The sequence below is a fragment of the Lingula anatina genome, chromosome 8 (genome assembly GCF_051362555.1).
Source record: "Lingula anatina isolate TDL-2025a chromosome 8, LinAna3.0, whole genome shotgun sequence".
In the NCBI taxonomy this organism is placed as follows: domain Eukaryota; kingdom Metazoa; phylum Brachiopoda; class Lingulata; order Lingulida; family Lingulidae; genus Lingula; species Lingula anatina.
In genome coordinates, this window is record NC_141774.1 from 2180558 (window position 1) to 2194925 (window position 14368).

Genomic DNA, 14368 nt, shown 5'->3' on the forward strand with positions numbered 1-14368 from the left:
GTAAAAGTATTATAAAGACCACGTGAACTACGTCGACATTGATGTGGATCGATAACAGATAGTCAAAAAACAGACGCCCTTAATTAGACTAAAATTGCAAAGCCCATCTAACCCACAGAGAGCTCAGGAATATTTGAAAAAAACTATTTTGTGATAATTACACTGAAGTTGTTTTGCTACGGGAAGTGGTGAAGGGTATTGAGAAGAACGCGAGTAGAGGCGGTGCTTTCTCTGCCCAGGATCAGCCTCTGACAGCACATCGAGTATCCATGACAACAGCAGATACAGGGAGGGGTGGGGGTGGTGGGGAGGGGAGTGCAGTCACCCACTTTCCCCACGACCATCCTTATACCCTGCATACCACTTTTTAACTACAAATTGTCCTTGTTTACTTTTATGCATTTTAATAATAATAATAATAATAATTTTCTAAAAACACAAACGACTCAGCGAAACTCATTCGACACAGCACTGTTTACAAATATCATTATATTACGGTCTGTGCCCTGAATATCCCGCGGCGTAATTACTGGCAGCGCGAGCCAGTTACTTAAAGTAACTTATAGTAACTGGCTCGCGCTGCCAGTAATTACGCGGCGGGATATTCAGGGCACAGACCGTGATCATAAGATAGCGCGAATAGAAAATAGAATTTAGAAAATAGACATTGCATGTGAACGAAGCCTAAGACTGACCTAAGTGGGTCAAAATCTTGGACGAGACTGACCTTTACAAATGAATGGGAAACGGACTCCCTATCATTGGAGACTCTCAGGAAATGGTTACCATATCAAAACCCGCCCCTGCACTTGTGAAGCCAGTGACAATCCCTGCTGCCATAGATTTACATCTTGAAGGAATATTTCAATTAAAACAACTAATTGCGCATGTATATATTTTCTTTCAGTCCGCTGTTACGATTGCCATGGTGAATTCTGCATCACGGCACTTCAGAACAACCCTGAGCAAGTTAGCCAGTGTGAGACCACGGGGAAATGCTTCATAAGAGACGACCAAAATGGCTGTAAGTCTTACGAGGTGGCTTAGAGGACTCAATTGCGTAGTTTATCAGTATCCCCGGTATTAAATACGTTAAGTCCTGTTTATTTTTTATTATGAGCGTCTATTTCTTTGACACCAGGTTTCGTACGTATAGCGCACATCAACGTGCGTTTAAAATCATTCTACAATCACTGTACTTTATCAAACAAATTTTTTTTCTTTGTTTGGTACTTCATAATATAGGTCGAACAGTTTACCCAGCTCACAAAAGAATGTTACAAAAACACTGAGGGAACATTAGGAATAACGTTTGTAAACGTCAGGAAAGTTTTGTCAATGATTTCGGAACGTTTTTGGGAAACTTTACACAAAGAAAATTAAGAGAACATTAAAATATGTTAAAATATGGTCATATGGCTCTGTCTCATGTAGATCACCAGTGTATTTGTCTATTTGGTAAGATATTTATTTTATTTCATTTTATCTATCTTATTTTGTTAATTAACCATTATCAGATGACCGTGAAGTACTATTTATGGAACTTAGTTCATTCACTCTGTGTTAGCTGACCTTGCCAGCAAGTTTACTGGATTATTTCTGAAAATGAAGTTCAAACAATTGACTAGTTCATCATAAAACCCCAAACAACTATCAAGATTACTTAAAAACGTATTTTTTAATAATTTTGACAATGTTCGTATTAAAGTCTATTTAATCCTTCCCGGAAGAAATAAGCACTAAAACATGGTAGTTTATCCAATATAATAGTTTGCTTAAGTTTTCAACCAACCAAGGGTGTTTTCCCTCTCGTTTTCGTTTTGGTCGCGGTATGTACCTGTACATGTAGTTTTTGTTTTGGGTCGCCATTTGAAATGTATAAATAAATTTAGATGGTGGTTTATGCCCCTAATTTCAGATGTTTACCGTGGCTGTACTGACGAAACTTACTATCCTGGAATGGACACCAGTCAGAATGGTTGCCGTACTCACCCCCAGTACTGGGCCCAGGCCGTGTGGTGTCTGTGTGACACAGAACTGTGTAACGGGCTTGACACAGCCACCACGACACCACCTACCACCCTGACACCTACCACACCCTCTACAGTAACGGCTTCCCAACCGACACCGTCAACGACACAACCACCACCGTCAACAACACAACCACCACCGTCAACAACCCAACCGCCACCGGCAACAACCCAACCCACGCTATCACTCCAACCAACAAGCCCCACAACCACCCAAATTCCCACCCAGACCGTCCCCGTGGTTGTGGAACTAACCCCTCCCCTTCCGACGACACCTCAAGAACCGTCTGGGGGCGTCACGCAAACTGTTGGCGCTGGCGACGGTACCCCAGTGGAACCATCCGGCCCAATTGATGGCACCCCCGTGGAACCAACTGGACCCATTGATGCTACCCCCGTGGAACCAACCGGACCCATTAGTGGTACCTCTGGTGAACCGCCGAGCACAACGCCCCCGACTATCCTTATAATCCAAGGCACGTCTAGGTCCGGTTCTGGGGCAGTGCCATCCGGTACGGTGCAATCCGGTATGGCGCCATCCAGTGGGACAGGCGTGACCGGAAGTGGTTCGAGCACAAGAACATCCGGTATGATACCAAATGGTGCCGGAGTCAGTCAGGGCACGGGAGTGGGTGCCAACACCTCAGGAATGAGAGCCACCAGTGGCTCCATGGCAACCCCCGCTATAGCCAACCCGCCAACAGCCATGGGACAGACAGTACCAGGGTCAAACACCCAAACCCAGCCACCTGCAGGAAATAACGACATGATGACGCTGTTACAGATGTTAGGCAATGGGTTAACTAGCAACCCACCGGGACCCAGTATAGGGTCGGGCGGTGGGACGCCAGCGTCGGTCTCTCCGCCACCTACCCCGGCCGGACCGACGGCGGCAACTCCATCTACACAGGATCCGTTCCTATCCTCTCTACTGGCGGCACTGACCACAACACCAGGTAAGAGAAGAACGCGTTTTAACGCTTACAATTTTATCCACAAGCTAGATTTATTCAAAAGAGATGGAAAAAAGAAGGCAACTCGGTTATTCGCTAACATTTATTATGATTAAACCCAAGGAAAATATTATTTAAAAATGAACTCATCTTATCCAGGTCCATATAGTTCAATTATTCCAAGTTGGTTAAGTTGGTTCATGCGGTGGCATGGTTATTTTGACATATGAAAAAAAAAAAAAACATTAACCCTTGACTTTTCCTCGCACGTCATTTCTTTGTATCAGGATTTTTATCGAATGTGAATCTAAATCTAAACGTTAACATCGTGAAATTCATCAAAAGTTGACTTTTTAGCGAAAGTTTCAGGACCATAGGGTTGTGATTGAGGAGGGTGGCGCTTTTTATAATTTTTTTTTTTTTTTTTTTTTTTTTTTTTTTTTTTTTTTTTTTTTTTTTTTAAGGCAAAGGGAGTAATAAAATTTTCTTCACTGATAGCTTTTTACTTTCACTCAGTCCATATATTTGTTATGGTTTAAACGCAAAAGAAAGTCTCCGTGATTGAAGAACGCGTTTTAAACGTTTTGAAAACAGTCGAATTTAAATAATTACAAGTAGGCCAACAGTAAGAGAAACTAGAAACTAACCAAGTCGTACTATTTCTGTTCCTTAATCGGGTGGATTGAGGGGAGGGGGGCACAGGTACCTGTTTCTTTTGTTATATTATCATATTTATTATGTTATCTGTACAAGGTGTAAACTATGGGTAGACCAGTCTTTTTCTTTTCCCAATTCACCAGAAGTTCCTTTCTTTTCTTTAATTGAATGTAAGATGAGAAAAATACTTGTGAACCCCACTTTTTATATAATGAGCAGTGATAGCATGTCAAAATGTTGTCAAGTAATATTTAAACAAAAGATTAAAAGACAGATCTATAATAAGAGCTGAGGTGAATGTGCCGGGGCCGTAGCGATAGTCCGAAGGTTCAATAGTCCGAAGGTTCATTGGTCCAAATGTTCACTATAGAACCTTCGGACCAATGAACCCTTGATGAAAAAATCGATGAAAATGTTACCTCTTTTCGGACCAATGAACCTTCGGACCAATGAACCTTCGGACTATCGAGACGCCCCCAATGTGCCCCCAATGTGCCGCCATGTCCGATCCGATGTGTTAGTTGTGACGGATATTTTGTGGTCACATTCACTGCGGGTCTTCTCTGACTTACATGCATAGTGAAGCTGAGCGGGAATCTCCTGTTGCTGTTTTACCAATTTTCAAGTATGATGAACGTGAGAAGTAATACCAAGAGGTATTTAGGAGGAACCAAGATGTCGTATTTCAACATCAGCCGCGGTTGGCGATCACTATATTGCACAGGTCTATGCAAATGATTCTTTGGTATGTTGGGAAACTTTCCAAGGCCAATCTGTCGAATTAAATAGAAAGGGGTGCATTTTAGTTGTACGACCTCCGCCAAGAAAGTCATATTATCACCTCCGTTTTTCTGTTGATCAGCAGACTAACTCAAACAATTGTGGGTGGATTTTAATGAAATTTTAGGCATAGGTCATACATGGGCTAAAGCTGCTTACTTGAATTAAGTGATTAAATTTTGATTATGAACCATTTATTAATTAATTAATTGGTTAATTATGAGTAAATGCTGCATACTAGTCTGTTAGGAACTTTATGCAAAAAGTAATGGAGTTCTTCTGGTTAAATATTCAGGATAGGTCGGAAATGGGCTATTTTTTGGTGGTGATTTCATACTAGAGTTATTAATTAGTTTATTAATTGGCCAACCATTTATTTATTGGTCAACCAATTAATAAGTCAATTGATTGATTAATTAAGTAATTATTGCTTATGATGACAATTTAGATACTTAAGTACTGGGGTAGTAAAATGATAAATAATAAGTAACAATTAATAAGTTAATTGATAAATAATGAATGAGAGTCGAGTTTGTTGGGCGAGGTCTGTACTTTTTGAGTGCTTTATCCTTTGATGCTATAAGTACATATATATGATTTCATTCACATCCTTCAAAATCATAATAAATACAAAACAGTGGTTCAGCCATATAAATTTTGCATGAAATCAGTCTAGTAAGTCAGGGAGATATATTTATTTGGGTTTATGGACATTGGCACTGGATTGGGTGTACAATATTTATATGAGGGGAGAGTATGTTAGTGGTAGAGCAAGTGCCTAGAAAACTTTGCTACACACCAAGGAGATGTGTTTACTGTTGACCTTGTATACAAAGAAAGCAAAAAGCATGTGAAGAAAACAAAATGTAATAATAAAATAAGTAAAGATATTCCTTAAGAAATGTTTCTATTATGGCAAGGAAACTTTCATTTTTATTTTTGTTAGTTGCGATGGAGACAAATGTTTTCACTTCCCTGTGTCATTCATGTATTTATAACTGTTTCCTTTATATATTTTATATAATTTACATTGTAAGGATGAAAAAAATCAAATCAAAATCACTTTCTTTTTCTGTCTCGTCTATAAACTGGAGATGTAAAGAGCAGGGAGTGAAGGCAATGAAAATACTTTTCTTGTCAAGAAAATCTACAAAAAAAATTAGAAAAATCTCTTTCAAAAAAACATGCTGTCCATTAAAGCCACAGTAGACATTTCATTTGTCATGACAGTAATTTGTAACTTCTTTTTGACTAGGAGCGCCAACTACACAAGCCCCAGTCACTTTCATCCCAGGGGTTCAGCCACCAGGTCCGGTTACTTTCATTCCCAGTGTACAGACACCTGTGACACCAGCACCCACAGGTAAATATCAGTAACACTATATATATACAGTGGATGATGTCACTGATATAGTAGAAGATATTTATGTACAGACTACTATGACACAGGTAAATATCAGTACCACTATATATATATACAGTGGATGATGTCAATGATATAGTAGAAGATATTTATGTACAGACACCTGTGACACCAGCACCTACAGGTAAATATCAGTACCACTATATATACAGTGTATGATGTCACTGATATAGTAGAAGATATTTATGTACAGACTACTATGACACAGGTAAATATCAGTACCACTATATATATATACAGTGGATGATGTCAATGATATAGTAGAAGATATTTATGTACAGACACCTGTGACACCAGCACCTACAGGTAAATATCAGTACCACTATATATACAGTGTATGATGTCACTGATATAGTAGAAGATATTTATGTACAGACACCTGTGACACCAGCACCCACAGGTAAATATCAGTACCACTATATATACAGTGTATGATGTCATTGATATAGTAGAAGATATTTATGTACAGACACCTGTGCTTCTGGCCATTGTAGCAGTAAGTTAGCAATGGATAACTACAGTTCGGTGGTTACAACTTTTTATGTTGTTTTATAATTTAGTTTTGATTTAGTCAAAACATTTAAAACATGATATATTAGTCACAAATGACATTAAATGCACATAAGGCCACACTGATTCAATTTTATGGATGACATCCATATGCTCATTAATTTTGACCTGTTATCAAAAATAAAATCACTACCTCAGAACTTTGGAACTGATTGCTTAGAATGAATCTTAACCTCAAAATGAACCTTGTGGCAGTTGAGTTGTTGTCATCAAAATATATAACCATAAAAGTTCACAAGAAGACGGGGGCGTGATTGTAGATTGGTTTGCATTTGGTGTTGGCAAATTTGCTGAACTGTACGAGAAACTGGTGGCAGTGAGCGACTTTTATTAGTTAAATTCAAAGACGTCCTATCTAGAGAGGCTCACACGTTTTTGTTTCAACGATGAGAGAAATGGGAGGAAAGTTAAGGTATATGGTGGCCCAAAAGTGGTTCAGGGGTCTCACAAGTTCAATGGCAAAGAAGGATGTGTTGTTTGTTTGATATATTACTGTTCTGTGGTTCAATTTGGGTTTCCAGCTTTGTATTCCTTTACTTTTAAAGGGATAACAACTGTTCATTTTGGCCAAAAAATGAATTTTCCTGGAGTAAACAACAATTTTTCCATACTTACCAATGGTTAATGAATCCATTTCTACATTCAAAGTTAGTCCCTGGTTTTTTTTCTAAAAAGTTTGGTTTTTTGTTAAAATCTCTTAAGAGATTTTAACAGAGTATAGCCATCAGTGGAGGTCACGTGGTCTAAAGACAAGCTCAAATATCAGAATAATAGCTATGATTGCCGTCTTTGTGGTAAAACAAAATACATTATATTTCTATGAGTTGCTTACACTGTTTATATTGTGAAATATAGATTTCATTCGAAGAGTTATTATCCCTTTAAGTAATTAATTAAAATAACCAGCAATTTATTTATTTATTGTTATTTTTTGCTGGAGTTTTTTTTTTCACCCTCTCCTATTAGTTTTGCAGTCCCAGAGGATGTCATCCATAGAATTTAAGTAATGTGGACTTATACATGTACAAAACTAGTTTCATATTTTAACACTTTGGCCCCTATACAGTTATCTGCTAGTGGTTGTAACATATCTGTGCTCCTGAATGCTGTAAACAATGGCTTTTGATGTACTAATGAACAACGTCATGTTTCAGTTCCCACTGTCCCCACCCAGCCACCTGCTGTGGTCACCACCAGAGGCTTGAACAATAACGTTATCCCAACTACGCCACCAAGTAAGTATCAGAGAGAGAGAGAGAGAGAGAGAAAGAGAGAGGGAGAAAGAAATGTTATCATTGCCTCAATGCTAGTCATGATTGCTATATATATATACTTCTATATGATCATATTTTTATTAAATAACTTATCCAAGTTCACCTTACATGCACAAATAATAAAAAATTATAATTATTATTATTATTTTACTGTAGATCATAAAATGAAATTTCAATACATGTTACTAATAAGATTTAATGAAGAAAGATATCAAGTAGAGATGATATTAAGTATTTGTCATTATTCACATTTGTTCCTGTGACCAGGACACTGTGGGTTCAACAATGGAGGCTGCACACAGATCTGTAACATGATGTCACAAACCGTGGTGTGTAGCTGCCATACTGGCTACCGTCTCCTCATGGATGGACGATCTTGTGTTGGTAGGTACACGCTGGATGTTAAAGTAGCTCTAAGTACACGTAGATCTTTTTGTATGGGAACATGTGTATCAGAATATATTAATCTATTTACTTAGTTTTAATTTGATTAGTTCTTGATTAATATGAATGAAATAATTCCAATACAGAAAAAAAAGCTTAAAATAGGGCATCTCCTTATTAACTTAATTCAAACCTCTTAGTTTTATATGCAGCTCGTAGTTACAGGCATAGTTACTCAATCTGAATTTTTTTTTCACCTGCGAAAGGCTGTCTGTGTATTAACAGTTTTAGCTGGCTTGTTAATACAGGTTTATAGAATTGTGCCTCATCTTAGCATGCACAACAAATTTCACATGTATGGGCCCTAGAACTCTTTCATAAGCACATATATGTATGTATGTATGATTATTATTTGCTATGTAATGTTCAATATTCCAGCCATACGCTGTACAGATCCAGGGACGCCACAGCATGGCCAGAGAAGTGTGAATGGCCTTGAAGTGGGCGGAGAAATCCAGTTTGAGTGTCTGGCGGGGTACAGACTGACTGGGAACAATGTTGTACGCTGCACAGCTGATGGTACTTGGAACTCCGAAAATCCAACTTGTGAAGGTTAATATTTCCTTAAGTCACTTAATAAGGAATTTAGCAGTGCCTTTAAAGTAGGTTCGAAAAAGAATTTGAAGTCTGTTGAGATTTAATATATTTATTATGTTTGTTTGACAATTTTTTTTCAGTGATTTTGGTCTTTTTTTGTGTTGTTTGAATATCACAACCATAAGATGGTAGTATGGCAGAATAACCAGAATCACAAATAACAATATCAGTGACTGCGTGTGTGTGTGTGTGTGTGCGTGTGTGTGTGTGTGTGTGCGTGCATGTGTTTGTGATTACCTGTATGTGTGTGTAGGTATGATTGTTTGTGAAAGCATGTGACTGCGTAAATCAGCATTGTTTTGTGAGTTTTTTTTTTTTTTTTTTTTTTTTTTTTTGCAATGCGTAATATATGTAGAGGTATATATAGAAAGATGTTCTTTTAGTGTGAGCCACAGCTCAAGTACAGTTAGCAGAGCAACAGGGAGGACAGATAAACATGCTATATGTGATAGAGACTAAAGTCCATTGAGCCAAAAATTATATTTTTGCTTCGAAGAAACTGTTACTATGACAGAGTGCATATGGAGATGCAGATGCTTATTTTTACTTAGATTTACCAAATTTGTACTTGAAACAATATTGCAAGAGTTTGAAACAATATTGCAAGAGTTAAATAGATGGCTAATCAGTTGATTTCATTTTTTGTTAAGTATTTATTTATGGAAAAATAATTTAATTTTAAAATGCATCTTGGGGATGGGAAGGGAAGGAGAGTTTAAAGGAAGCAGAGAAATTCCCTGTGGCCATTCCCAATGTGGTCAGGTATGATTCAGCCCTTTCCTGCATTAGTAACAAATCCCACATGTATGGGCTGGATCTTAGAACTGTTTTGGATGCTTTGTTATTATTTGGCGTGTACTTATTATTTGATGTGTACTGTTCAATTTTTCAGCCATACGTTGTACAGATCCAGGGACGCCACAGCATGGCCGGAGAAGTGTGAGTGGCCTGGAAGTGGACGGAGAAGTCCAGTTTGAGTGTCTGGCGGGGTACAGACTGACTGGGAATAATGTTGTACGATGCACAACTGATGGCACCTGGAGCTCCGAAAATCCAACTTGTGAAGGTTAATATTTCCTGTCCTATATATATATATATATATTTATGTATTATATCAGAGATTTCGAGTTGTTTTAAGAATATAGTAAGATGTGGTATTTTTGATAATTTTTAAATGTTAATTTATACTTTATATTCAAGGTACCTTTATGCAGTTTGTGGTGAACTTCAGGGATACCATGACTTAAGCTGATATATCAAAGCAAAATGATAATTTTGTTTAAAATGCCAGAAGCAATTAAGATTAAAAGATAAAATGTTTATAAACTGGCATGTACACACACACACACACACACACACACACACACACACACACACACACACACACACACACACACACACACACACACGTGTGCACATAAAAATAAAAATGAATGAAATGCATCATATTCTCTTTCAGACATCAACGAATGCACGTCTGGCACAGCGCGGTGCAATCCAGAGACAAGCACTTGTGTCAATACAGTCGGCTCGTACAACTGTGTCTGCATGCCAGGCTACGAACAGGATGGGGTCGGAGGATGTCGCGGTATGCATGTTCATGTCTGTGTTTTCTGTCAGAATTGCCATGGTTTATCTTTGTTGACTAATAATCCACATTAACGATTGATTTATTCTTATGGTTAAATTATTGGCTAAACAGAGTATTACAATGTCAGTTCCTCCATACTTTTATTACCTCAGATATTGATGAGTGCCAGCGGGGACTGGACCGGTGCGATCCACTGACTCAGGACTGTGTAAACACGCCTGGATCGTACCAGTGCAGGTGTAAAGATGGCTACAAACTGACCGCTGATAAGGAAAGTTGTGAGAGTAAGTTATTTAAGTTATTTTCTGGGATGATTATGAGCTGAACTCATATTTTGTGCACTGTTTCATTTAAAACATGTGTCACCTTGCAGCTTAGTACATTTTTATACTGATATTTGGTTGTGAAAAGTTTTTTTTGTCAGATGCCAAGGTCATTCACCCATCTTTTGTGTGCATAGTTTTGAACATAAGTTTATACAATACTACTAATATCAAAGGTACACAACAAGCATTATACCTTCATGTGTTAAAACATAAGTTGTCTTGGAAATTTCACGGTTTCCCCTGATCACTAATTATATACAGTACAAGGTATGGCATACCCAACTCTGACTGGTAACCCCCAGTGCACTTCATGCACCAGTTTTTTTTAGCTGTCCATGTTTTGAGGGACTCATAATGAAGTTTTGTTCATCTCCAGTGATGATGAAATATTTGAAGTTTTAACTTCTTAAAAGAACTCAAAAAACATCATAGATCATAATTTTCTGAGAGGTTTTAAGGAGGTTTATGCTTATAAAGGTTGGCTGAAATTCTTAGGAAATTTTTCTTGCCGTAAAAAGTTTGTATGCTGATAGTGTGCTTCACAGTGCTGTAGCCAGTGCAGCCAGGATTAGTTTTTATTAAAGTATTTCCCTTATATACAGTACAAGCTGTTATAATTTTTAGAATAAACTGATTTTTAAAGAATTTTTACAAACAATTAACAGTTATAAGCTTGCATTATGCATTAAAAGACCAGCAGAGTCTATAAAACAAAATATTTATTTTAAAATAATCATATATGACAATTTTTTGGCTTATAAGCCTATTTGTGATGATTTTTTCCTCTTTGTTTTAAGAAAGCTCCATCTCTTTATACTTTCACTTCCAGAACTGGAAGACAAAATTGTGGTTAGACAAGGTAAGTTCAATTTTCACCATTTCACATATTACATTTTACTTACATATTTATCTGTAGATGAAAAATGTATGAAATAAGATGACTCCATTTCTTGCCTGTGCCAGAAATTCCTTTTTTTTTACTCATCCTGTCAGTGCATATGGTTATTAATTTTACATATAGATAAAAGACATTGATGTCATTCCATTAAAAATCATTTTTATCATGATTATAGAAATGAACAAATTAATATCATGACAAAGTCTAAGACTGTCTGTATTTGATTTAGGTGCATCACGTGAATTTTCCTTTTTCTTTGTGAATGACATAAAGAAAGTTTGCTCTACACCTTCTAAGTGTAATCAACTCCTTATCGTTACAACAGTGTAAAATTATTAGATTAATTGTTAACCATGCTGAGTTGCTGCATCTCACTGCTTTATTCTGGCACAAAGGTTTTATTGGCAGTTTTTTTTGTGTGTGTGTGTGTTTACAAAAGGATCACAATTGGTATCATTAATTTACTGCTCATTTGAACTATTCTCTTGAACTACTCCCTGTATTTTGTGATCTTGTTAGATATCAATGAGTGTGATGGCAATGACCATGGCTGTGACATGGAGAATGGCGGCTGTCAGGACACTCTCACCTCCTACTACTGCTACTGCAACTCTGGTTACGAGCGCAGTGACACCAATCTTGGGACCACTGTATGTGTGGGTGCGTATCAAAATAAATATCATTAATGACAAACTTCAGTGGTATATAGCTCTGATTTCACTTATTTTGTCAATTTTTTTTTGAAAAGCCTCTGTGCAAAGCCTTTGTAATACTCATTCTTCAACCATTATGAAGGGATTACATAGCAGGGTCTTAATAAGTTCATAGGATTAATTACTCTAAGACCCCATTTCCAGAGATTAGATCGATCTACTTTAGATCGACCTAACCCCCTGGGGGTTCACGCTAAATAGCTGTCAGTCAAGCAGACACGAAAGTTAATTACCCCCTTACAGCTAGTAGTAGGCGGGACGGACATTTAAGCCGGATAATCTGACAGTAATCTAGTGAGACGCCCCACGGGGATAGATCGATCTAAAAGCTCTGGGAATACAGCCTAAATGAGCAGACTGCCTGTGAGTAGATAGCATTGACCACCTTGGGCATAAACCAAGTAAAAATTTTACTGGAAACTAAAGTGCATGGTTTTATAAACACAAGTATTATAATGCAGTGCTGGAAGGCCCAAGACACACTATGGTTCATTTATTCCCTAGTCTTTATACAACACTACTAAGGATTTATCAGAGAATTGATTTCAGTATTTTGTTTTCTGCTGTTTAGATATTGATGAATGTCAGACACGAACAGACAGCTGTGATCGTCTCTATGGATCCTGTCGCAACACGCCCGGGTCCTATACATGTTCTTGTAACACTGGCTTCGAGCTGGCTGCCAATAACAGGAATTGTCGAGGTAACATTCTTTTCATGGAGTGAGTTTTATAGATACATGTAAGCTTGTGTTCTTTGTCATTATAATATGGCATGGGTAACAAAACTGAACAAGGTACCATAATTGTTATTGGTTTTACATTAAAATAATGCTGTTTATATCCAAATAAATGGATTTTAGTCTTAAAATAAATTATATTATTATTATACCATGCATCTTGGCAATGAATTGAAACTTTGTAAATGATAATAATAAACAATCTGTAAAGAATATAAGTGGGCGTGGCTTCAGTTGAAACTGTAATCAGTTCTCTCACTTCTGAAATTATAAGTCCATATGAAAAATTTCGATAAAATTTGTAAAGGACTTTTTGTGAATTAAGTATCTAATCCACAAACATGTGGATAATGATGAGCACCGGACTTGCTTGGTTGACAGCAATGCCACCTGGTGTTAGGCAGCTGTGACACGTACAGCTCTGTCACTGTGTTATTTCACTGACATATTGCATCTTTTCCAGGCCCGTAGCCAGCAATTTCAAAAGGAGGGTTCTTTTTCTGAAAAAGTGGACCTTTTACCATAAAAACGTCTTGTACCTAGATCAAATTTTACCCAGAGTGGACCTTTTCCAAGCAAAAGGGGCGGTTCTTTCGAACCCCCCGAACCCCCCCTGGCTACGTGCCTGAATTTTCTGATATGAAAAGTTTACTGGGACTGATTGGGAGCATTCAGAGCAATTAAGTGGATGTGCAGACTTACAGATTCTTGGATCAAATATGGCGCCAACCACTTGAAAGCATTTTGGGATTTAATTGTGCTGCCCCTGCCAACTTTGATACATGAACAAATTAGAGACCATTCCCACAGATATTTAGAATGATCTATCCCCCTGGGAAGTCTCATCAGATTGCTGTCAGCTAACCAGCTTACATGTCTGTCCCGCCTACTAAAAGCTGTAAGGGGGTAATTAACTTTTGTGCACGCTCGGCTCCTGGAAGCTGACTGCAATTTAGCATGAACCCCCAGGGAGTTACGTCAATTCAGATGGATCGATCTAAATCTGTGGGAATCCAGTCTAGTCTGCAGATCTACTTTGTTGCGAGTGCTCTCAGTGATTCATGATTTCTTGTAGATATCAATGAATGTGAGAGAGGGCTCGATACATGTGATCCACTAGTCGAGTCTTGTGAGAATACAATGGGCAGTTACAGGTGTGTGTGTATGGAAGGATACAAGAAGAACAGCAATGGAATCTGTGAAGGTAAGAACACAATGGGCAGTTGCAGGTGTGTATGTATGGAGGGATACCAGAAGAACAACAATGGAGTCTGTGAAGGTAAGAATACAATGGGCAGTTGCAGGTGTGTATGTATGGAGGGATACCAGAAGAACGGCAATGGAATCTGTGAGGGTAAGAATACAATGGGCAG

The 14368-nt window shown here is 37.8% G+C and overlaps 1 protein-coding gene across 1 annotated transcript in view; it reads left to right on the forward strand.

The window, feature by feature from the left end:
* Positions 1-693: 693 nt before the first annotated feature.
* The window catches only part of LOC106172985 (uncharacterized), a 37012-nt gene continuing 23337 nt past the window's right edge, over positions 694-14368 (forward strand). The window contains exons 1-15 of the mRNA XM_086994080.1: positions 694-1024; positions 1919-2986; positions 5676-5783; positions 5996-6051; positions 6141-6243; positions 7568-7648; positions 7955-8071; positions 8510-8683; positions 9621-9794; positions 10188-10316; positions 10472-10603; positions 11475-11504; positions 12063-12203; positions 12828-12959; positions 14071-14149. Of these exons, the coding sequence (XP_086850206.1) occupies positions 1960-2986; positions 5676-5783; positions 5996-6051; positions 6141-6243; positions 7568-7648; positions 7955-8071; positions 8510-8683; positions 9621-9794; positions 10188-10316; positions 10472-10603; positions 11475-11504; positions 12063-12203; positions 12828-12959; positions 14071-14149 (2483 nt within the window). The 5' untranslated portion in view covers positions 694-1024; positions 1919-1959. The remainder of the gene's footprint in view (positions 1025-1918; positions 2987-5675; positions 5784-5995; positions 6052-6140; positions 6244-7567; positions 7649-7954; positions 8072-8509; positions 8684-9620; positions 9795-10187; positions 10317-10471; positions 10604-11474; positions 11505-12062; positions 12204-12827; positions 12960-14070; positions 14150-14368) is intronic.